Source organism: Plasmodium sp. gorilla clade G2, assembly GCF_900097015.1.
Source record: "Plasmodium sp. gorilla clade G2 genome assembly, chromosome: 9".
NCBI classification, from domain to species: domain Eukaryota; phylum Apicomplexa; class Aconoidasida; order Haemosporida; family Plasmodiidae; genus Plasmodium; species Plasmodium adleri (nom. inval.).
This window is the reverse complement of record NC_041701.1, coordinates 277,501-304,318: the sequence shown is the minus strand read 5'-3', so window position 1 is coordinate 304,318 and position 26,818 is coordinate 277,501. Positions and strand designations below refer to the sequence as shown.

At 17.1% G+C, this 26,818-nt stretch overlaps 9 protein-coding genes across 9 annotated transcripts; 5 read left to right on the top strand and 4 right to left on the bottom strand.

The window, feature by feature from the left end:
- Positions 1-1,584: 1,584 nt before the first annotated feature.
- On the top strand, positions 1,585-4,212 carry PADL01_0906600 (ATP-dependent protease ATPase subunit ClpY; the record flags this gene model as incomplete). The annotated part of the gene is made up of 1 exon (XM_028681731.1): positions 1,585-4,212. One exon carries the CDS (start codon positions 1,585-1,587, stop codon positions 4,210-4,212), a length of 2,628 nt encoding a protein of 875 aa, XP_028538080.1.
- Positions 4,213-5,317: 1,105 nt separating this feature from the next.
- On the top strand, positions 5,318-6,118 carry PADL01_0906500 (conserved Plasmodium protein, unknown function; the record flags this gene model as incomplete). The annotated part of the gene is made up of 1 exon (XM_028681730.1): positions 5,318-6,118. The coding sequence occupies one exon, from the start codon at positions 5,318-5,320 to the stop codon at positions 6,116-6,118; it is 801 nt and encodes a 266-aa protein (XP_028538079.1).
- An 821-nt stretch (positions 6,119-6,939) lies between these two features.
- PADL01_0906400 (GTPase-activating protein, putative) lies at positions 6,940-10,137 on the bottom strand (the record flags this gene model as incomplete). Its single annotated transcript, XM_028681729.1, has 1 exon — positions 6,940-10,137. The coding sequence occupies one exon, from the start codon at positions 10,135-10,137 to the stop codon at positions 6,940-6,942; it is 3,198 nt and encodes a 1,065-aa protein (XP_028538078.1).
- Positions 10,138-13,372: 3,235 nt separating this feature from the next.
- PADL01_0906300 (conserved Plasmodium protein, unknown function) lies at positions 13,373-17,488 on the top strand (the record flags this gene model as incomplete). Its single annotated transcript, XM_028681728.1, has 1 exon — positions 13,373-17,488. One exon carries the CDS (start codon positions 13,373-13,375, stop codon positions 17,486-17,488), a length of 4,116 nt encoding a protein of 1,371 aa, XP_028538077.1.
- Positions 17,489-17,649: 161 nt separating this feature from the next.
- On the bottom strand, positions 17,650-17,986 carry PADL01_0906200 (conserved Plasmodium protein, unknown function; the record flags this gene model as incomplete). The annotated part of the gene is made up of 2 exons (XM_028681727.1): positions 17,650-17,755; positions 17,850-17,986. 2 exons carry the CDS (start codon positions 17,984-17,986, stop codon positions 17,650-17,652), a joined length of 243 nt encoding a protein of 80 aa, XP_028538076.1.
- Positions 17,987-18,805: 819 nt separating this feature from the next.
- PADL01_0906100 (tubulin-specific chaperone, putative) lies at positions 18,806-19,594 on the bottom strand (the record flags this gene model as incomplete). The annotated part of the gene is made up of 1 exon (XM_028681726.1): positions 18,806-19,594. One exon carries the CDS (start codon positions 19,592-19,594, stop codon positions 18,806-18,808), a length of 789 nt encoding a protein of 262 aa, XP_028538075.1.
- Positions 19,595-20,044: 450 nt separating this feature from the next.
- PADL01_0906000 (conserved Plasmodium protein, unknown function) lies at positions 20,045-20,464 on the bottom strand (the record flags this gene model as incomplete). The annotated part of the gene is made up of 1 exon (XM_028681724.1): positions 20,045-20,464. The coding sequence occupies one exon, from the start codon at positions 20,462-20,464 to the stop codon at positions 20,045-20,047; it is 420 nt and encodes a 139-aa protein (XP_028538074.1).
- Positions 20,465-20,864: 400 nt separating this feature from the next.
- Positions 20,865-22,991, top strand: PADL01_0905900 (probable protein, unknown function; the record flags this gene model as incomplete). The annotated part of the gene is made up of 1 exon (XM_028681723.1): positions 20,865-22,991. One exon carries the CDS (start codon positions 20,865-20,867, stop codon positions 22,989-22,991), a length of 2,127 nt encoding a protein of 708 aa, XP_028538073.1.
- Positions 22,992-23,274: 283 nt separating this feature from the next.
- PADL01_0905800 (leucine-rich repeat protein) lies at positions 23,275-24,735 on the top strand (the record flags this gene model as incomplete). The annotated part of the gene is made up of 1 exon (XM_028681722.1): positions 23,275-24,735. One exon carries the CDS (start codon positions 23,275-23,277, stop codon positions 24,733-24,735), a length of 1,461 nt encoding a protein of 486 aa, XP_028538072.1.
- Positions 24,736-26,818: the final 2,083 nt, after the last annotated feature.

The window sequence follows — 26,818 nt, the reverse complement described above, 5'->3', positions numbered from 1 at the left end:
ACACAAAAAGATTATAATACATATGTATACTTTTTTATATACACTTCTTATAAATATTTTATACATATATATTATATATATATACAAGTCTAAATATTTAATATATTTTCATGTGTGTGTAAATATGGTGGCTTATTCAGAAACGTACACATAAAAATATATATAATATATAAAATATATACATACATATATATATATTTATATATATGTACAAAATAAATTAAAATTTCCAATATTTTTTTTAAACATGCATATTTGCATTACCCATCTGTCATAAGTGTGATGGATTTTACCTTAGCACACATATATTAATATTTTTCATATTTCATAATAATTTAAATAATTTTTTTTTTTTTTTTTTTTTTTTTTTTATAATAAATCTTTAACTTTTATATACACATAAAAGATATTTCAAAAAAAAAAGAAAAAAAAAATACATAAGAAAAAATATTTTTGTATGATTAAACATTGATATCATCTGTTCTGAATATATAAAAAAAAAAAAAAATGAATGAATGAATAAATACGAATGAATGCATAATATTTATATATGTATTTTTTATTTAGCATTATATTTATGAATGCTTTTGTTTTTATGCTTATGAAAAAAAAAAAAAATAATAAATTGTCATTACACACCTTTATTTTTATAATGAAAAAAAAATTTTTTATTTTTTTATAAATATTATAAAAGTGTAATATATAATATAATATAATTTTGCTGTATGTATGAATATATATATTAATCTTATATGACAAATAGGATTATCATATTATATTATATATATTATATTCCAGAAAATAAGAAAAATATATTAATATATATTTTATACGAATGTATATTTTTTAAAAAGAGAGAAAAAAAAAAATATATTATATATATATATATACAATATATATATATTAAAGATTTATAATATTTTATCATATTTTTATAAGTATGCATATTTTTTTTTGAAGTTTGGCAGTTCATAATTTTTCTATTCATATGAACCTTTTTTTTTTTTTTTTTTTTTTTTAAATACTATTGCTTCCCCCTCTTATGAATTACTAACAAAAAATAATATAAAAATTATGTTACTATAAAATATATAGTATATATAAATATATATATATTATATAATATATATATATATATATATATATATATATAACAATTATATTCAATATATATTATATATATATATCATATTTTTTTATGTTTATGTTTTTATTTTTTTTATTTAATTCTACTTTTTTTTTTTTTTTTTTTACAATTTTTTTCATAAAATGTATTTGTGATTATAACATATTTTAATTTTTTGTATATGTTGATTTTTCACAATATATGTGACATATATATGTATATATAAATTAATATTTATTTATATATATTTGAAAGGATAGGGATTTTTGTTCATACATATAATGAATAAATAAATAAATATATATATATATATATATATATATATATTTATATAAATATATATTTTTTTTTTTATCCTTCCTTTTTATATATATTTATTTGTTTATTTCATTTTGCCCACATTTTTTAACCCTTTTAAAAAAAAAAAAAAAAAAAAGGTAGAAAGAGAAAAGAATATAATGAAAAACCTTGACGCAAATAAATGTATTAAACTTATTAACGGTTTGAAGCAAAAGAAAAACTATCCTTATTTCAATTTACAATGTTTAAAAAATATAAGTAGTGAAAAGGAGGGTATACATGATAACATTTTAAGATTTATTCCTAAGAATAGTAGGAAAATATTAAACACAGGTACTAAAAGTACTTATGACAATACATTAGATGAATTAATTCAAAATAATAAGAATTATAATATTAATTATAAAGTTATTGATCATAATAAGCCTAATGAGGAATGTAATATAAATAAAAAAAATTTATTAATACATAATAAAAATGTAGATATTTCTGATATAAATGTACTACAAAAAGAGAAGGGGCATGATTTAGTAATACATATAAAATATGAACCTAATGATAATAAAAAAGGAGGGAAAAAAGAAAGTCAAGAAATATTATATAATAATGATGAAGAGAATAATGTTAATGAGGGAAAGAATAAATTATATATTATGAATAATTATCATAACAATGGAACATTATGTAATAATAAGGAGTCTATGTCTTATAATATGAATCAATATAAAGATGGAAAAAGAGAAGACGACAACAATGATAGTAATAATATTAATAATAATATTAATAGTAACAATAATAATAATAATAGTAACAATAATATTAATAATAGTAATAATAATTTTAATCTAAATATAGATAAACAAAAGGAATATACCATGTTTTTAAACAAAGACGATATACCAAATAAAGATCAAACACAACATACAAATAATATTAATAATATTAATAATATAAATGAAAAAAGTGATAATAAGACAGATTCAAAAAATATAGATAAGGATGATGTACTATATGATAACTATTCATCAGACAAGAAAAACAAGAACATTGAAAAATTTGCTAAAGTTAAAATAACCAAAGAAAATATTATAAATATGAATGATATAAAAGAAGATGTTAAGAAAGTTAAAAAAGTTATGGTCCATAAAAAGGAAACAACCCAATATAATATGAAAGATGAAAAAAATAAAAATGTATATGATATTAATGTAGATATAAAAAATGAAGAAAATCAAAATATATATGATATTAATGTAGATATAAAAAATGAAGTAAATCAAAATGTATATGATATTGATTTAGATATATCAAAAGTTGATTCTAATGTTTTTAAAAATGATAATATAGGAAAGAAAAATTATTTTAGCAGTGGTGGTATGCAAAGTGGTAATGTATTAAAAGAAGAAATAAAATCAGATGAAAATAAAATTAATTTTCAAATGAAGAGTGGTAAAAGTAATAAGAAATGTTTATATCCTCATGAGATTGTTGAATATTTAAATAAATATATTATTGGTCAAAGTGAAGCTAAAAAAGTTGTTGCTAATGCATTACGACAAAGATGGAGAAGAATACAAGTTAGTGATGATATGAAAAAGGATATTATTCCAAAAAATATTTTAATGATAGGACCAACAGGTGTAGGAAAAACTGAAATAGCTAGACGTATATCAATGTTTGTTGATGCTCCATTTATTAAAGTGGAAGCAACAAAATTTACTGAGGTTGGATTTCATGGTAAAGATGTAGATCAAATTATTAAAGATCTAGTAGAAGTAGCTGTAAAAAGACAAAAAACCAAATTTGAGATTGAGATTAGAGAACAGGCTGAAGAGGCTGTTGAAAATATTATTCTTTATTCATTATTAGGTAATATAAAAGAAGAAGAAAAAAATATATGGAGGAAATATTTAAAAGATGGATCATTAGATGATAAAGTAATAAGTATAGATATTCCTAATTATATTAATAATAATATTTTTTCAAATGATTCTGTTGAAAATGCTGTAAAAGAGGCTTTAAGTAATCATCAGAATATTAAAAGTGTAAAAATAATACATCAAAATATAAATAAACAAAGTGATAAAAAAACTATGACAATAAGAGAAGCAAGACAAAAATTATTACAATTAGAAATTGATTCTTCTATGAATCAAGAAACTATATTAAAAACAGCAATAAGTTCTGTAGAAGAAGAAGGTATTGTATTTATAGATGAAATTGATAAAATTTGTTCAAAGTCTAATTCTTCATATAATGGACCAGATGCAAGTGCTGAAGGTGTTCAAAGAGATCTATTACCTTTAATAGAAGGATGTGTTATAAATACTAAATATGGAAATATAAATACAAATTATATTTTATTTATAGCTTCAGGTGCTTTCCAAAGAGTTAAACCAAATGATATGTTAAATGAATTACAAGGAAGATTACCTGTACATGTAACATTATCTAGTTTAACTATTAAAGATTTTATAGATATATTGACAAAAACACATAATAATTTATTACAACAAAATATAGCTCTATTAAAAACTGAAGGTATAGATCTCAAATTTACAGATGATGCAATAGAAACAATAGCAAATGCAGCACATGATATGAATTTCTATGTTGAAAATATAGGTGTCAGAAGATTACATACAATCATTGAAAAAATTATGGAAGATATTAATTATGATGTATACAATTATGTAAACCAATCTATTGTAATTGATAAAGACAAAGTCAACAAATCTCTCGAAGGATTTATTAAACAATATGACTTAAAAAAATATATCATATAAGATGTAACACAAATGGGAACAGTATTAAAATTGATTTTAAGTTGCTAAAATTTTTAATAAAATGTAGCACTGCAAAGAAAAAAAAAAAAATATATATATAATATATATATATATATAGAGATATATATAGATATATATTTATAGATATATATTTATAGATATATTTTTTTTTTTTTTTTTTTTTTTTTTTTTTTTTTTTGGCTATATATGACTTTTTGATTATATAATAAACATATATATTTTATAAATCTAGTTACAATTTTTACCTTGTTTTATAATATAATATATATATATATATATATATTTTATTTTTTTTAAGATTCTAATTTCATATATATGTATACTATCATTATGGAAAACATAAAATAATTTACATTTATATGTTTAATTTATTATATATATATATATATATATTTGTATTTTTTTTTTTTTTTTTTTTTTTCAAATATGTGAAATTGACAAAACAAAGAATTTATACAATTATAAAAAAAATTATTTATATGTTATAAAAATTAAAGACAAAAAGGAAGATCTTTTTATTTTTAACCATATAAATAAATAAATATATTATATATATATAATATATATATTTTATGTTGATAAGAGAAAATTAAAAGGTGGGATACTTCCTATAAATTAATATTTATTAGAAATATATTTCATTAATTTGTTCACATGTAAATCATAATAAATGAATAAAACGTATAAATATATATAAAATATATAATACATATATATATATATATATATTTATAAGTGTAACATGATAACTGATATAATTATTTCGGTGCTTACTCTTTTAAAAAATATATACATAAATTATTATATATAAAAAAATATCAGTGAAGTCGAGGCGAATGAACAAAAATGATATATTATTCAAATGAAAGGTAACAAAAAAATAAAAAAAATCTTATATATATATATATATATATATATATATTTATAGATCCAAATATATCATATAATATATATAATATGGATGTTTCAGGTTTATATAATTATACCTTTTAAATTTTTATATTTGCTTATATTCCTATTTTTCTTTTATTTTTCTTTTATTTTTCTTTTATTTTTGTTTTTTTTGTTTTATTTTTTTTTTTATATGATGGATGAAAAAGCATATATAAAAGATTACGAAATTGAGAAAGCTACTCATAGATTATTATTAAAATTAAAGAATGAAAAAATAAAAGAAGATATTTTAAAAAAATCTATAAATGAATATAAAGAAACTATAAATATTGTGAGCAATTTAACAAAGAAAATTAATTATAAAATAATTATTCCATTTTCTAAATTAGCTTTTTATGAAGGAGAAATAAAATATACAAATAATATATATCAAAATATAGGATGTAATACATATTGTGAAAGGACATCAGAAAATGCTTATAAATATCTGGAAAAAAAATTAGATGATTATGAAAAAAAATATAAAATAATTTCTGATGATATTAACAAATTGACAAAAGAAATCCAACTTGCCTTAGAACTTGAAGAAACATCAAATGTCAATAAAAATAATAATAATCAAGACGATGATAATTATAATTCAAAAAATGTTTTTGTAAGACCTGATGGATATTTAGAAATAAGAGAGGAATATCATAGTAGTGATGACGAAAATGAGAATCAGAATGTGACAAATGATAAATTAAATTCTATATGTAATAATAATAATAATAATAATAATAATGATAATAATGAGAATCAACAAAAAATTATAAAAAGAGAAGATCTTTTTACAAATATCAATAGAAATGACAATAATAAAAATGAAGAAAGAATACAACATGATGACAAACATAAAATAAATAATAGTAAATCGTTAAACGTTAATAAACAAGGATTGCTTAATATTCAAGAAAATTATACAAGTAGTAGTAGTGAAATTGATGACTAAACAAAAGTCAATAAAATATAAAAATATATACTACATATATATATATATACAACCCATATAATAAATTATAGGGTATTATATTTTTTTGTTTTTTAAAATATACATAGACATAATATTACACTTAATTAAATTATAACAAAATATTAATGTTAAAAAAAAAAAAAAAAAAAATTTCCTATTTTTAAAAAATATATAGATATTATTACACATGTAAACACTTCTTTGATAATTAAAAAAAAAACGAATTTTTTTTTTTTTTTTTTTTTTTTTTTTTTTTCTAATAAAACTGTATTTATTCAAATTATAATTTATTACATATATATATTTATATATATAATAGTTATGTTTTAAAAAGACAACAATAATAATTAGAGTAATGAAAAAAAAGAAAAAAAAAAATATTTATATATATATATATATATATATATATATATATATAACATTGATAGAAAATTAAATGGCAAATAAACATTTTTTTAAAATAATGAATTTAAAAAGGAAAAAAATACAACAGAAACATGATAACATATATATATATATATATTAACACACAAAAAAAAAATAAAATAAATAAATAAATTATATATAATAAAATGATAACTTAAATTAATAAGGTTATTAATAAATTCTTATTATATATAATATTTGCATACTATAATTAGGTATGTATTTGTATAAAAAAAAAATTAAAAAAAAATAAATAATCAAGAAAAAAAATTTAATTATACGTAAATATATATATATATATATATACATACATATGTATATTTATATGTATGTTTTTTTTTTTTTTTTTTTTTTTTTTTTTTTTTAATTTTTTTTTAAAATGTGTTAGCATCTTCTACCTGATCTGTGTCATTATCTTCCTTTTTTTCACTAGTATTTATATTGTCAAGTTCTCGATCAACATCCTTTTTATTAAATTGATAATATTTATTTATTGTGGAGACATCAAACCAACTATTATCTTTAGCATATGAATTAATTAAACTAAAGAAACCAAAATTATTATCATTATTTTTTTCATTATCATTGTTATTATTTTTTGATGATGTTTCTTTTTCATTATAACTAATATATTGCGATATATTTAAAATACTTTCTTCTTCTCTTTCATTTTCTAAATTATCTTCATCTTCATGATGTATATGTTTTATTTTCTCTTTTTTTTCATATATATCACATTCTTTATTATTCATATTTACAATAATATTTTCCTTTTTATGACAATTCATTTGATTCTCATCATAAATTTTGGACTCATTCATTTCGTTATCGAATACCATTTCGTCTTCTCCCTCTTCTTTATTAAAATAATATGCATGTCTTTTTAAGTTGCTCATACTATTCCTATCATTTTTGTTTTCATTTGATTTAGAATGTTGAATATGTGTATCGTTTTTATGATATAAGGAGGGACGTTCCTCTTTATCATTATTATGAAACATATTAATTTCATGCATGTGATCATTTTTTATTTTTTCATTTAAACATTTGGATACAGAATTGTGAGAATTGTTGATATTATAAATATGATTTATTTGATTTGTTTGATTTATTTGATTTGTTTGATTTATATGACTTATTTTATTTATATGACTTATTTTATTTATATCTTCCTTTTCATTTTCTTGTTCCATAACAGACATATTAATATTATCATTACAGTTATCCGATGGTACATAATTTTTATAGTATTTATTAATATCTCCTTTAAAATTTTTATGATTTCTCTTTTCCTCATCAGATATATTATGAACAGAATTACTTTCTTTTAATGAGCTAGCTACATCATGAAATGCTACCTCATTACTACTATTATTAATTGTATCATTGTCGATATTTTGATTTTTTTCGTTTTTTTCATTACTACTTAAAATTTTATAATAGAATGTATTCATATTTTCTCTTTCTTTTAAGGACAGGGATTTTTTTTTATCTCTGAATTTAAGGTTGGAGGTAGGTTTTAATTCTTCTTCATTTTTTTTTTTTAAAATATTATTAGAAAAAAAATTGAGCAAAGGAACTCCATCGAGTATAACAAAATTGTTATCATCATGTATCAAATGACTATAGCGTTTATACATATTATTATTATTATTATTGTTGCTACTATTATTACTATCATTATTATTACTATCATTATTATTATTATTATTATTACTATTATCATTATTGTTTATAGTACCACTTGTAGGGTCATAACTATTAATATTATTTGTATTGTTTAATTGATTTATATTTTCTTGTATATGATTAAAATGACATGTTGTTATATTATCTATTACAAATTTGTAGTGACTATGGAATGGGACATCCTGATTTTCAATATTTTCAAATAAATATAATAACTCATTACTTAATATAATTGACTCGGATTTTTTAATAAGTAACTTAGCTATTAATATATCATCATTACTTTCATTATATTTTAATGATTTTAATAATTTAAGAATTTTTTCAAATTTATGTTTCATTAAATAACTTTTTAATATTTTCAAGAGTGCTACTGATATAATAATAATTTTTTTGATACTTGTGCTGAATAAATAATCCCATATTACTATAACACTTTTTATGGGTAAGCTAGCTATAAATAATGTGAGAAGCCATTGATGTAAATAGACAGGTGGATATACTTCTTCATTATTAAAATGATCTACTAAATCTGGTATTTCATTTTGCATTATTCTTTCAAATAAATATATAAAACGATTTAATAGAGGAAACTTTTCTTTATAAAAATCTTTCAAATAATAATTATTCATTAAACTAACTAATACACAAAATGTTTCTAATTCATTAAAATTACTTATAATTAATAATAATCCAACTAAAAAGTTCATACCTTGACAATAACCTACAGAAGGTTCATAATTTGAATATGCATTTAAAATTCTATATAATTGTTGTTGTGCATATTTGTCAAATATTAATAATTCTGGAAATGTTCTTGATATATCTATTAATATTAAATTGGTATAATGTGATTTCTTTTTAGATAAATAATAATATTTCTTTTGAAATTTATTATATAAATTCTTTGCATTTGTTATATGGAACCATATTTTCCATCTATATTTTTGTGGTATTCCTCTTTTTACTCTTCTTAAATAAGTTGTTCTATGTGCTTTATGAAACCATACAATATCTCTATTAACCATAGAAGACCATTTTTCTAGTATTCTTATATTATTCTTTTCTCCGCATGATAAAAGCTCATTAGTATAATGCTTTCTTAATCCTATAGTTGGATCGTATATCTTCTTCTGTGTAACCTCCCAGTCTTCTAAAAATTTTGTTTCATTCTCTATATCGAGAGATATCAAATTATTATCATCATTAAAATTGTTATTATCAAAATGGTTACCACTATGAAGATTATAACAATTGTCATCATTATTATGATTGTTATTATTATTATTATTATTGTTATCATTATTATTATTGTCATCATTATTATTATTATTATTGTCACCATTTTTATTATTGTCACCATTTTTATTATTATTGTCACCATTTTTATTATTGTCATCATTTTTATTATTATCATCATTATTATTATTGTTATCATTATTTATATTCATGTTGTTGTTCACATTTCTATCGCTATCTATTATCATATCATCCTTATCCTTCTTATCGGATGTGTTACGATTAGCACTACTTATATCATTTTTAGTCTTAATCTTTTTACCTTTCTTTAAATTTTTTGTATTATCAGCGTCGTCCTTTTTTTTCTCTCCAAAAATTTTATTTATACTAAATGAATGAAAAATGCTTTTCGCATCTTTATTATCATTCTCTTTATTACTATTCATTATAACATTTTTATTTTTATCATTTTCTAATATAGAATGTTCATTTACATCTGTATTATCAGAACCTTCTTTTTTTAAACTGTGCTTTTTACTAATAAAAAGTTTATTCAAATTATTTTTTTTGTCAACTTTTTCGCTTTTCTTTTTTTTTACATTCTTATCCAAATACTCAAGTTCCAAAGGTTTCAATTCACTCATATTACATTTATATTTAAATTATTCAAAATATATGAACATACATATAATAGTGTATATAAATATATACATATGTATATATATGTAGTTGAGCATACAAATTATTATTTTTTTTTTAAATAATACACTTTCATATGGATATATATAAATATATAATATAAAAATAAATTAAATATAAAAAAAATATATGCAACTATTTATTTTATGTTATACATATATGTTCTGTTCTACTAACATAAAACAAGAAAAAAAAAAAAAAATACTAATCTGATCTAAATAAAGAAAACAAAAAAAAAGAAAAGAAAAAAGAAAAAAAAATATATATATGATTATAACCTTATATATTATATAATATTTATATTTTCAAAAAAAAGAAAAAAAATTAATAATATATATAAAAAATATTTACATATATATAATATATTATTATATATATATATATATATATATAATAATATATATTATATTATATAATTATTATAGGCTTTACCTATTAATTCGCATTTATTATTACATTTGTATGTTTTTTTTTTTTTTTTTTTCATTTACCTATATCTCTATATTTGGTTTATGAAAAACGCTAAAAGGGAATTTATTTATTAAAAAATAAAGAAATACATAAAATTATTAACATTTTTTTTTTCTATAATAATAAATTGATATCTTATAATATTTATGCAATCATTTAAATTTTTAATTTTTAATAATTAACTTCTAAGAAATAAAAAATACACAAAAAAAAGAAAAACGAAAAAAAATTTTGGATTCTTTTTTTTTTTAAAAAATATGTTTTTCTTATATCAAGAAAAATAAATATATAAATCATCTATAAATCATTCTGTGATGTATAATATTTAATAATACATATTAATAATTTTATAAATATATAATAATATATATAATAATATATGAATCTATTGCATCATTGAATATACATAAAATGTAAATATATATAAGTATATATATAAATGTACATTTATCTGGATCATTATATATATATATTATATAAATCTTATGTAATTCATTAAAAAATAAAAAAATTTAATTTATCAAACAATATCTTACAATCATTTAAAAAAAAAAAAAAAAGAAAAGAAAAAGTATAAAGAAATAAATGTATGTCGTAAAAAGAACCCTATCAGAAGTTTTATTATTATACACATATATGTGAAAAAATTTATATACATATATAATATATTATATGAATATTAATATTTCACATTTTTTCCTTTTTTTTTTTTTTTTTCTTTTTTTTATTGGTTTTGATTTATTCCTTCTGTCTGCTTTTTTCTTAAGGTATCTCTCTTATTTTTTTCTTAAAAATATATAATTTATTATATATATATATATATATTTATTTATTTATTTACATATTCATAATAATAAAAATGTTTTATATTTTTATACATCTCTTTTTTTTTTTTTTTTTTTTTTTTTTTTTTATTGATAAATTCAAATGTAATTCCACAGAGGGTCTTTTTTTTTTTTTTTTTTTTTTTTTTTATTTTTAATATAAATTTTAAAATCTCATAATATTTATTTAATTAAAATTATTTTTTATATTTTATTTTTTGATTATATGCACTTTTTGCACACGTATGAATAACAAAATATATGCTGAACATATTTGTATTTATGTTATGATATTGTAAAATATATAATTATATATAAAAAATATGTATGTGTATATATATTATATGATTTCATTATTTATAATACAATGAAATATTCATGTACATATAAATAATAGTGTATTCAAAATATAAATATATTTTTTTTTTATTATATATGTATGTCTGATTATTTATGATGGTCATTAAAACTTTTTAAAAATTCCTTTTCTTTTCTTTTCTTTTCTTTTTTTCTTTTAATCGATAACCAAAATAAAAATTATAAAATATTTTCAAGTACATGATTTAACATATACAAATATTTTAGTTTAATGTAATGTATGTATAATATATTATTGTATATTTAATATTCCTTATATATTAACAAAATACATGTATATTTTTTAAAATTATATAAAAGAAAATAAAAAAATAAAATATGCACATGAATTATAAATAAAAACAATCTCATTAATAGTATGATAAAGTTTTTCACTCTCTTTTTTTTTACAACATTTAAACATAATACATATAAATATATATATATATATATATATATATATATATATTTTGATAGACGTTTTTATATAGATAAATAATTAAAGTTTGATGAATAAAACATATTCGAACAAGAATGTTATATGATTATTTTTTTGTTCTTTATTTTTTTTTTTTTTTAAATACCTTTATATATAATTTTCTTTGGTCTCTTTTAATCACATTCTCAAATATTATGATTCTATAAAATAATATATTATGTAAGAAAAATTTATGTGGTGAACAGTTTTATGCTTCTCTTAAAAAAAAAAAAAAAAAATTTCTTTCCGTTCATTTTTCTTTACTTACCACAACGTTATTTTACACTTGTGATAAAATATTCCATGTGTTTAAATACACTTCTAGTGTTAATATATTTTTTTGATTAAAATGATAATTATATATTAGGGATTATAAACTATAAAAAAGAAAAAAAATAGAATAAAATAAATAAATAATTAATTAAATAATAATAATATATTAATTAATATTAAACCAGTTAGCTAAATTTATTTTATATTTTATACCTGACCAAGTCATGTAATTTCTTCATTTTTATATTAAATTTAATTAAAAAAAAAAAAAAAAAAAAAAAAAAAAGGACGACCGTAATTTTTGTAAGATCTCAAATAATAATGTGTACATAAAAAAATCTACACAAAGTAGGACTTTAATTAATTACTGTATGTAAATAAATATTTATAATCTATTTATATAAAAACCCTTTTCGTAGATTAAAAATATTCAAATATGAATCATTAATTTTTGAAAAATAAATTTTTATTAAACTCTATATAAATAAAATAATGAGCTAATCATACACAAATATGTCATTAAATTTTTTATTATATATATTATAATATTTTAATGACTTTAAAAAGTTATATGATCATATAAATGCATATAAATTTTATGATATAAAGAATATGAAAGAAAATGCCCACAAATAGTATAAAATATATAAATATATATATATATGTATGTATTTATTTGTGTAATTTTTCATATTGTATGAAACATTTTCAGGTATCCCATAGGTAGCTTTTTATTCCATATTCATTTGACCTGCAAATTATATATATAATGAAAAAATGAGTTTGGAAATTTTGTTACATAACATAAAGTTTGAGAATATTGAGAGTGTATTAGAAAACTTTTTCATACAATATGTTCCTTTAAGTTTGGAAATAATAAAGCTGAAAAAAAAAAAAAAAATTAATGAAGCATTAAATATAATAAGAGAAAAGGAACATATATTAATTAATGAATGTTTTTATTCTTTATCAAATATTATTTTAGCTATATTAAGGGGAAAGTTAAAAATAGAACATATAGATAAGAAAAATATACATGATTTAATTTATATATGGTTTATCCCGTTATCCCTTAATGATAAAAGTAAAAGTTTATATAAACTAATAAGAGAATTTCATAATAAATTGATAGTAAATGAGAATATATATAATAACATAAATGATGATGTGTTAACTTTTGATGGGATATATTTCAGTGAATGGATTATACTTACTTTGAATAAAATTTTTAATTCTCTTATTTCAGAGGAAGAAAAAATTCACATTGAAAACTGGACCTTTGTCATTGATCTTATGAAATTTGTATATGTTGATAAAAATATAATACTTGAATATTTACAAAAAGAAAATAATAATGTTTTATTTCAATATGATATAGATAAGCCACATTGCAAAATAAAAGAATATAATTATGATGAAAAGAAAATTAATGTACACCATAGTATGAATAATATAAATAACAGTCAAAGTATATTTTCTAATGACGAAGATACATCTCATTTTGAATGTTCAAGTATATCACTATTTACAAACATATTGAAAGATTATTATAAGAATCCTCATAAGGTAACAAAAACATACTTTTCTTTTCCTCACGTGTTTTTTAAATGTATAATAAACGGACTAAAAGATGAAAATGTAAAGAGAAAAATATATATATATAATCATATTATTCCTAAAGAATTAAATGAGGATGGATTTTATAAAAATATTATTACTACGTGTGTATTATGTTTTTTTCATATGAAACAATTTAATGATATTATAGATTATGAAAAAGTTATATATTTATTGAAGAAAATAATAAATTTAAATTTAACAGATATCTTTTCATCTGTTCTTTTTCATTTGTTGTTAAATGCTGATATGGACAAAGAAAAAAGGGTTGATGAAAGTGATAAAGATATAAATAATTGTAAGATAATGAAGGATGAAAATAAAAATAATTGTCAATTAAAAAAAAAAATTAATTATACATCTAATATATATATGAAAGGAGAATTTACAAATGTACCAAATAACCAAATAAATTATATATTAAATACAAATGATATTATAGAAAACATTTTTTATTATCTTCATTTGTATAGTGGTGATGAAAAGGAATGTAAAATTCTTTTAACAAGTTTATTAAAAGAGTTAAGTCCTTTTATAAAATTAATCGAAGATAATAAAAATGATACTACTAATAGTATGAGTAATAAGTTGTTATATATATGTATATATAATGAGAAGATATATGTACTTTTGAATATTTTAATAAACATTATATTTCTGTATAGTTGGAATTATTTTTTCATAGAACGATTTTTTAACCCTACTTCAAAACATTGTTTTGGATTATGTTATGCGATATGTATAATTGACATCATAAACCATATAATTTATGGTGATTCACTTATTATTTGGTCGCTTTATAAAAATTTTGAAATGAAGAAGAAGAATATTTTAATGTATATTTCTAGAATATATGTTGAGGAGTGTGAAAAAAAAAGTTACATAGAGATAATTAATGAAATGGATGAAAAAAGTAATATGAAAGGAGAATTACAAGAATTAGAAAAAGCATCGAAACTGAAAGAAGTTTATCCTTTTGAAGATAATGAGAATATATTAGAAGAAAATAAGATTGAATTAATTTTAATAAAATTTTTACAAGATATATTTATTTATATATTAAATAATTTTAATTATAGTTTGGAGAATATGGGTGGGAGTGAGTATACTTTTTTTTCAATTCTTTTAAGTAAATTATTATACACATTTAGTATACATTTAAAAGATATAAATAAAATGATTGTTTCCAATTGTTATAATTTTGAAATTTTATCAAAAAGAGAATTATATTTATATAAAATTAATATGTATAATACACAAAGATTTGATAGTATAACAAAAATGATTCAACATTTATTTCAATGTAATAATGAAGTATCATTATATTGTGGACAAATAATAGCTGAATATTTCAAGAAATATATGACTAGCCAAATGGTTAAAAAAAAAAAAAAAAAAAAAAAAAAAGAAAAATATTATAAAAATGATAAATATGGTAAAAATGATAATAATTTCAATAGTGAAAGCCAATATAATAGTAGTGATAATTCTGATGATGAAAAAGTTCTGTTCCCTAATTTGAAAAAACCTTTGGAGTATATACCAAAAGACGTATTATGCTTTAAAACTATTGAACAATGTGATATATTATTTTTGGAGAATTTTATTTTAAGTAAGGAGGATATAAAAACATTTGAAATGGATGAATATTCGATAAAACGGATGGATGATATTTTTGAATTTAATGAAAATGTGATAAATAATGATGAACATTTAAATAAAAAAGACGAAATGTCAAAAATTTTTTTTAATGGTTCAGAATCTTCATTAGATATAACACATGATAATAATTATCAGCACGGTTGTGATGTAAATATAATATATGATGATAAAATGAAAAATAAAGATAAGAAACATAATAAGAATAAAGACACGCTTATAAATACTTCTTATTGTGATATATATAAAAATGGAGATGTATTACCAAGAGATGATATGATAAAACATGCTGATAATATAATAGATAATGATATGTATAATTTGGAGGAAAAAGAATTTGTAGCAAAATTATTACAAGAAAATGAATATTATTTAAATATGGAAGTAAATAAGAATATGTATATAGATCCTTCAGAAGATTTATTTGAATGTTTAAATAGGTTAAATAGTAAAGTAGATTATATAGAAAGAAACAATATAAGAGGTAACAATGAAGATATATTAAGATTAGATGAAAAAAATGAAAATTATGAAGAAGCAAATTTTTGTTTATGCCAAACTATAATAGTATTACCAAAATTAATTAAAGAGTGTGATATATTATCTTATATCAGTGTTGATATGTATAAGGTGTTGTTTTCAATAAATAATATTACATGTAATAATAAAAATCAAAATTATATTATGACATATAAACTATTTGCTATAGTCTTATTGTGTATACATAATCCTATAGAAATATGTACATATATGTTTAACAATATATATAATAATACTTACGATAACATACAAAAAATGTTAATGATATTGTGTTTTCAACTGACGGCTTTATATTTAAGCAGTAGGATAAAGTTAGATGATATATATGAATACATAAAAAATATACATGAGACAATGAATATTTCAGAAGGGTTAATAAAAAGTAATAATATGATGGATAATAAAACAAATGATAAGATAAATGTATTAGATACATATTCGAAAAATATGTTGGAAGAAATAAATCATTTTGATGAAAAAAAAAAAATAAAGACACAAAAAGATAATGTACAAGTAGAAGAAAAAATAGATTCATGTTCAATAAAAAAAAATATAAATAAATCATGTTGTTTAGTTAATAAAAAGAAGATACAAAAATTTACAGATTTATGTAATATATATTTTAGTGGGGTATATACAACTTTATTTTGTTTTAAAATAAAAAAAGAAATGTCTAATATAGATTATGATGAATATAGGATGAGAAAATATTATTCTGAAAATTTTACTTTAACCACATATTTACTATCATCATATAATACCTTCTTAAATTGTTGTAATAACATATATTTATATCTGGAGGATATCATACGAGATGGTTTTTTCCTCGTCCATGATTTCATTCAAAGAGATAATCTTATGATTAGACGAGCATGTTGTAAATTATTATATGATATGATAAATTTAATATTGTGTAAAAAAATGTTTAATATATTGAAAAATCCAAATTACGAAATTTATGAGTATTATGAAAATGTAATGAATTATATATCAAATAGAATAAAACAGGAAAGGGATACCCTATCCTTTGAGTATATGAAGCAGATATTAAGCATCTACCAAACAATAAACATTTAGAAAAAAAAAAATAAAAAAAATAATAAATAATAAAAATATATTATTATATGGAAAATGTCGTGTATATTATATATGTTATATGCATTTATATCGATTTAATTTATTTTGTATAATTTATTTATTTTTTTTTTTTTTTGTTATTTTATTTTGTTTAATCCTCTTTAATTGGCTGATAATTTTTTTTTTTTCAGTATCATTGAACATAACAGTTCAAGTTCATCCAGGTTCATTTCTTTTAAGTAGGAATCATTAAACTCTTTCAGAAATCTATAAAAAATAAATAAAATAATAATATTAATATAATAAAATATATATAATATATATATTATAGAACTTATAACATTTTGTTTTAATCTTGAACCTTTCAGCTTCATCTTGATCTTCAATATTTTGTGTGATATAATTTTTTAAAACTTCAGGAAATTTCTTATCATTATTTGTTGAATATTCCTTCAAGTCTTGTAAGAAGGAATTTTTTAAATCCTGATCATTACTCATTTTTTTTTTTTTTTTTTTTTTTATGTTGATAAAAAAAAGGAGAATACTAAAAAATATAAGAATATATAAAAAAAGATATATATAAATATATATATTATAATATTTAAATGGTTAAATTAAAGCATGATTTAAAAAAAATTAAAAAATAAAAATAATTGTTGTACAATAAATATTTTAATTGGTTAAGGAATAACTAACTCTTCATTTTCTTATATTTTTAATTTAAAAAAAAAAAAAAAAATATATATATATATATATATATATATATATTTATAAATATATATATATATATATTTATAAATTTTATATATATATAAATCTGTTGTAAGGATTTATAAATATATATATATAATATATATTATATGCTATTAATTATATAATACTTTAATTTTTTAACATATATTTATTTATATTGTTATAAAAATATATAATATAAAATGACATAAAAATATAACTGTACAAAATAATTAATCTTATAAATATTTATTTATATAAATTAATTTTTTTAATATTTAACATATTTCTTATAAATTATTTTTATTTTGTTTTATTATTTTATTTATTTATTTATTTATTTATTTATTTTTTCATACAATATTAAGGTTTAAATTTACTATACAAATATAATTAAATAAAATAATGTTATATTAAAAAAAAAAAAAAAATTAAAAAAAAAGGAAATAATATTTCTTTTATAAATGGGATGTAATAAAATCACGAAAAATAATTATATATCAAAAAAATATATATATAATTAAATCTAAATATATATATATATATGTATGTATGATACTTGGTTGTTGTTATTATATAATATTTTTAGAATTCTTCCATGTCCATTATATCAAAGGGAGGGAAATCACCGACTTCTATAGAATTAATATTACCTATATAACCATATTTATCTCCTTTACATTCAAATAATTTTGTTTTTTTATACATGCCATCTGAATTTCCTAATGGTTCATCTAAATCTACGCCTACATAAATATCATTATTATTTTTTATATTACCAACAAATTTAAGAATTCCTCTTCTATCCCCTAGTTTAATTCTACATCTTTTTCCTATTTGATATAATTCTTGATCATATGAGTTATTAATTATATTAGATGAATTAATAGGATCATTATCATTAATTTTATTGTTTCCTTCTTCTTGTTGGTTGTATAGATTTGTTTGTGTTTTATTTTTTTCTCTTAATTTTTTTAGAAAGTTTCTTATATTATCAGGTCTCTTATCATATTCATCATCATTCATTGTATATTTTAGGTGTGCTAACTTTTGTAGTTTTTGTTCATCATCTAGATTATAAATTATATCATCTGAATTATATGTTTTGTTGTTTTCTTGGATATATATAATATAATTATCCTTTACATTATAATCATTTAAACAATATTCATCATTACTCAAAAAAACTTGAGTATTATCTATATCGTTTTCATCATAGGCATACAGGTTCATATTATCATATGAAGTACCTGTGTGAGTATATATTTTTTTCTTTATATTCTTAATACTATCGAATTTATTTAGTTTTATTTCTTTCCATGTTTTATTCTTAAACATGTTATGTATAAAGTCAACTTGAACGTATTCATTCATTTTGAAATAATAAATAAATGAAAAAATATATATATATATATATTTATAGGTATATATATTATTTTGTCTCTATATATATATATATATATATGTGTTAAAATATATTTGATATAATTTTTTCTTTTTTCATTTATCTTTTCAAAACAAAATTATAAAAATTTACTGTACTAAATGGATATATAAAAAATATTATAACATGTATAAATATACATGGTTTATTAAATTGTTTATATTATAAAGATAACAAAAAAAATATATATATATGTATATAATATGTATATTTTATTATTATGTATTTCTTTTTTTTTTTTTTTTTTTTTTTTTTTTCTCTTATAAGGTTTTAAAATACAATTATCCGTAGGTATTATATATTGATATGGTTTTTATATGTGTAAATATTATATACATAAATATATAAATATATATACATATTTATATATTTTTATATTTTTATTTATTTTTATTTAATTGTGCCTGAATTTTTTCGCATATAAAATTTTTAAATGACAAAGGACAATATACATTAAAAAGTTGTTCAATATTTTCAAAAACTTTTATATCATTATATGAAGTATTATTTAATATTTCGAAATAATTTGTATGATTTTTGATATAAAATATTAATATATTGTCATTCTCTATATATTTTGATGATAAAAATTTATGTTTTTTTTTATCATCTGTTATGATTTTTATATTTTCTTCGTTATTTTTGTCCTCATCTACAATTTTTTTTTTTTTCTTTTCTTCTTCTTTTATAATCTCATCTTTCTTAAGATGTATACAAAATGTGTTTTGATCTATATATTCAAATTTTAAATAAAACGCTTTATATTCCTTTTCTATAATTTTTATTTCATCATTATACATTATGAAGGGAAAAAAAAAAAAATAAAAAATAAAAAATAAAAAAATAAAATAAAATGAAATAAAATAAAATAAAATACATATAATATATATATTTATAATATCGTATAATTGGTAAAATGTAAAAAATAACATTCATTAGGTCTCATAAAAATGTAAGAGATAAATATTTAATATAGGTTCCAAAAGGAAGTATATATTATATAATATATATAATATATTTATTATAATTATTAATTTAATTTATATGATCATTAAAACAAAATATATTTATATATACACTTTTTTAAATAATACATAAAATAAATTAAGAGAAAAAAAGTAAAAAAAAATCATATACTTATATATATATGTATATATTTTTTATTTTAATTTTTTTCCAGTTTCATGGGAAATCCAAAATATGCGTATATCCAAACACCTTTTTTGCATAGGGGGGAAACAAAATATAATTTGTCGAAAAAAAAAAAAAAAAAATATCATCTCATCTTTTGATTATTTTGTTAACACTAATTTTTATATATTTAAAAAAAAATGGTTGAAATTTATTCTGAAAAATAAAAGTCATAACAAGCTGGAACATACAGCAAGGTGTTATAATAATATTGATGGGCATATAGAACAAAAAAAAGAAAAGGAAAAGGAAAATGAAAATGAAAAAGTGTCAAATTATATATTATTTGAAGAAAAGGATAATAATAATAAGAAGATGATGTTAAAATATAATAATCATAATAATAATTATTATTATAATAATAATCTTAGGAATTATAATTTTTGTTTTAATCATATTTTAATCTATAATGTTATATTAAAAAATGATATGATTTATGACATATACTTAGAAGTAGTATTCTTTGATTTGGATTCTTTACAAAATATTATATTGAATAATTGCTATAGTTATATGATGACAAATTATATTCAAATATTTTATAAAAAATTGAAATGTGTTCATATAAAATATAAATTAATAAATCTATACACAAGTAAAGTTAATAATATATATAGTAATTTATTATTTTATCAGACATATAAAAAAAAGAAGAATTTTTTATTACATACAAGTATGTATAGACAATTTTCACGTACTTTAAAAAATATGTTGAAAGATAAATTAGGTATTAATGTATTGACATATCAGTATATAAAAAATGAAAAGAACAACAAAAAAAAAACATATATTGAGTTAATAAAACATGATAATATGTTCAACGATAATATGTTAAATGGTAACACATTCAATGATAACATATTAAATAATAATATATTCAATAATAATCATTTAAGTTTTAATATAAATATTACGCATATGAAACAAAAATATATTCATAATTATTTATTCAAAATCATGAACAATATGTTTATAAATCGTTTTATTTATTTATATAATAAAAACAAAAATAATAATATTAATAATTTAAATAATATTTACAACAGTTGTAATGTTCATAATAAACATTTTTATAATAGTAAGATTGATACATACAAAAATATTTTTTCAAATTACAATGTTCTGAAATTAAAAGATATATTTTTTAAGTTCAACCATAAAAGTAAAGCAGAATGTAAAGAAATATTAAATATGAATTATGATTTATTCATACATACATTAATTAATAAAAGGAAGGAGAAAAAGAAATATTTTTTATTTTTTATAAAATACTATAAAGAACTTTTTAATGTAAATGATATATTTATTATAGACAAAGAGAATGTTAAAAAAAATTTTTTTTTTTTTTTTTATCACAGTTTGATTGGAGGCCCTTCCTTTTTCTTCTTCAATAAGGAAAATGAAAAGAAAAATCGATCGATTAGATGTAATAGAACAAAAGAAAAAAAAATTAAAATGAAGAATAAGAATAAGAATAAGAATAAGAAGGAAAAGAAAATGTTACATATATTATATAATAATCCAAATTACACTCCAAATATCTCACTACTTTTTGAAAAAGGAAAGAATAATAAAATAATAAATTTAAAAAAAAGAAAAAGAAGAAAACCATATTTTATTAATTTAAATAATAATCAATTAAAATATAACAGTACAGATAATTATATAATTTTTTTTCTATATGATCTGATTTTTAATCATAATTTTAATATATATAAATATATGAATATAAATAATGCAAATAGAAAAGGCGAAGAACATATATATAATTCTTTTATATGTAATTTTAAAAAAAATAGAAATAAAAAGAAAAGTATAAAATTAAACAATATATTAAAAGATAAAATAAAAGATGGAAGAATTATTTTATTTACAAATGATAAAAAGTTACAATCTATGTGTTTTAAAATAAATATATTTTATCAGAATGTATTCCATATGTTAAAATATAATGATAATCATAATAATAAAAAATATGATGGTGTTGATAATATAAATAAAAAATTAATTAAATTGTATGTATTTAGTGATAAGATATTATTTGATAATAACCATATAACTAATAATAATACAAAGAATATAAAAAAAGTAGATAAATATGAATTATATTCTTTTTCAAAGAGTTTTATATTTTAATAATTTATTTTATATTTTCAACAAATTGTGGTATTATATATATATAATATATATATGTATATATTTTTTATATATACCCTTGTATGCTTTATAAAGTTTCTGTTCATATACACAGTTTTTTTTTTTTTTTTGTAAAAAATATAATATATATATATAACATACTATATTATATAATTTTAATCAATTTTTTTGTATAATTAATATATATCTTTTTTTTTTTTTTTTTTTTTTTTTTTGTTTTGTTTTATTTTTTTTGGTCCTTTTTAGGTTCCTACAAATCAAAATGAATGAACAAAATTATCATGTGAATGATAAGCAAAACACGTTTTTATTTTATGAAAAAATATATGAAGGTGATGACAGATGCCTTTTTAATATAATTATAAGTTTTAAAAAATTGAAAATATATAATGAAAAAGATTTTGAAGAAGTTATAAATTTGAATGGAGAAAATATATTGAAAGATATTGTAAAGATAGAGGAGCAGTTACAAAGGAATACATATAATAATGAGATAACAAAAGAGGAAAAAAACAAAAGTAAAAGTAAAAATAAAAATGAAAAATATTTTGATATAGATGAACATATAAATAAAGAAATGGATAATATAAATATTAATCAAATCAATTATAATAATAATAATAATAAATATGATATTTGTGATGATATTTATAAAAATTGTAAAAACCAATTTGATATTATTAACGCATATAATAATTCTAATATAAATAGTCATATACTAAATAAAAAATCTGAAAGAGAAGAAAAAAAATTGTGTGTAATATGGGACCTTGATTTATCATATAATTATTTTAAAGAAATTTCTTTAGATAATATATTTTCAATTATGATAAAAAAAAATATTATCAGTGATAAGAATATTATACAATTAAATAATTTAAGAACATTAAACTTGAGGAAGAATAATTTAATATATTTTCCTTATATTTCAAAATTTGTATTGGATGGCTTAATTGATTTATACATATCACATAATTATATAGAAGGATGTAAGAATTATATGGATGAAATGAATAATATGAAAAATGTAGATAAAAATATATATGACAAAGAAATAAATAATAAAATAAATAATAATATAAATAATAATAACAATTTATATTATGAAGGTATGTGGAATAATATAGTACCTAATTTAAAAAATATTTATTTACAAAATAATTATTTGGAATCTTTTTTTTCTTTAAAATATTTAATTAATAAACATAAAAATATAAAATATATAAATATCAGTTTTAATAAAATTAATTTCTTAACAGATTTATTTATCTTAAAAAATGTAGAACATATAAACTTGTCTTATAATACTTTTATGAACCTACAAAGTAATATGACATCAGATGGATTAACAAAAAATATAAATAATATAAAACACAAAAAAAACGATATAAATAATAATAATAATAATAATATGGATGAGTTAATTGAGAACGATGAAGAAATATCTATAAATGTAGATCACACGATTAAACAAAAAGATGTACCTTTTTATCTTGAAGGACGAGAAAATAGGAATATGTTAAATTTGGAGCCTACATATAAAAATAATTATGATAATGATAATAAAATTATATTTCATAATTTTTTATTAAATTTGAAAATTTTTTTTCCATGTTTAAAAAATTTAAATATAAAATATACAGCAGTTTACTATAAATTTAAGTTATATATAAAGAAGGAAGATTATAAGGATGAATTGAATTGTTTTATTGATTTTAAATAAATCTCATATGTAAAATACTACGCTAAAAAGGAACTGGCACTTATTTATTTCTTTATAATTTTTTAATAATAATATATATATTTTTAAGACAACTAAATATTAATATATATATAAATATATATATATTTGTAACTACACCTTTTTGTATTTTTTTGTATTTTTTTTTTTTTGTTTTTTGGTGAAAAAATAAACAAATTAGTAATTAAAAATTAAAAGAATATATATAATCAATATATTATAAAATATGTATATATTTATTTATATATGTGCAGAATTTTATATGGCAAATATAAATATATATTTATCTACATCTACTACAACCTGATTGTAAAAAAATATATTATAATATTCAAAATATATGTCTCGAAAAATATTTAATTCAAAAAGATAAAAGAAAAATTTTCAAATATATAAAAAATTTATAATAGAAAAAAAGATTATAAGATATCTTTATTCTATCGACAAATATATATAAAATATATCTAAAGGTATATACATATATATATATATATATTATGTTCTATAAATTCTTATTTATTCTAAATTTTACACCCCCAACACTCCCTTGAAATATAAATCACGTACAAAAAAAAAAAAAAAAATGTCGTCTAATTATATGTAAATAATTATATATATATATATAGATATATTTGTTTGTTTTTGTTTTTTTTTTTTATCTAACTTTTTATAAAATATGTTCAACCAAATTTGTGTAAACAGGCAAAAATATAATAATATGTTATATTATATAATATATTTAGAAAAATATATATAAAGTGTTTAAAAAATTTATATATATAATACAAGTAAATAAATAAATATTATATATAATATATATTAAATATAATATATATATAAGAGTTATATAAAATCAAAAGTGAATTTTATTTTTTTAAAAAAAAATTAGAAAAACATCATTACCAAAAAAAAGAATACAAAACAAAAATGCATTAAAAAAAAAAAAAAGAAAGTGCATGCATTTAATATAAAATAAAATAGGACCTTTTTTGAAGTTTTGTAGTTTTCAAATATATTGTATTTACTATATATATATTATTATAATATATAAATATAATAATAATTTTTATAAATATTATATAAAATATATATAATATTGTTTTTTTGTTTTTTTTATACTTTGTGGTTTTCTTTTTTTATATTTTATAATATAACTCATGCAACTATTATAAAAATGAAAACAAAATTCATATCCTCTCGTTTATATTATAGCATTTAATATTTTTTTTTTTTTAAATGCATTTAAAATTTTTTATAAAATATATAATATTTATATTATTATATATAAATATAGAATGTATATAAATAAATAAATATTATATATATATATATATATATATATATATATATATATATAACAATTTGATCATTTTTTTTTTTTTTTTTTTATATATAATTTTAATATATGTATATATAATAATAACAACATTTATATTATATAATATATTATTATATATATATATGCGCTTGATCAAAAAAAAAGAGATACTATAATATTAATTTAAATATATATATAGAACTTACTATATTATAATACATATATATTATATTTATATTATTATATATAATATTATATACAATCAATATAAACATAATTTATATATATATATATATATAATTAATTCCAATTATATATAAAATAAATAAACATATATAATAATAATATATATATATTATATAATAAGAATTTTAAGTAATTTTTCTTTTTTTTTTTTTGACCTTTTATAATAGGATAGATATGTAGTATTTTTATATATGTATATAATTTTATATATATAAGATAAATTGATAAAATTCTTATTTAATTATAAACCTATTTTATTATTTATATATAAACATATTAATATATATATGAAAATATTTCTTATAAAGTATAATGATGTCATTGAAAAGGTATAAAATATGCAATGCGAGAGGAAGAAAAAAAAATCAAATTAAATCAAAAGAAATAATCTTCTATAGAAAAAACAAGAGAAACAATTGAAATTTATATTATATACATATTATTATATATATATATATATATTATTAGTATATTAATATATTGTTATTTATATTTATAATA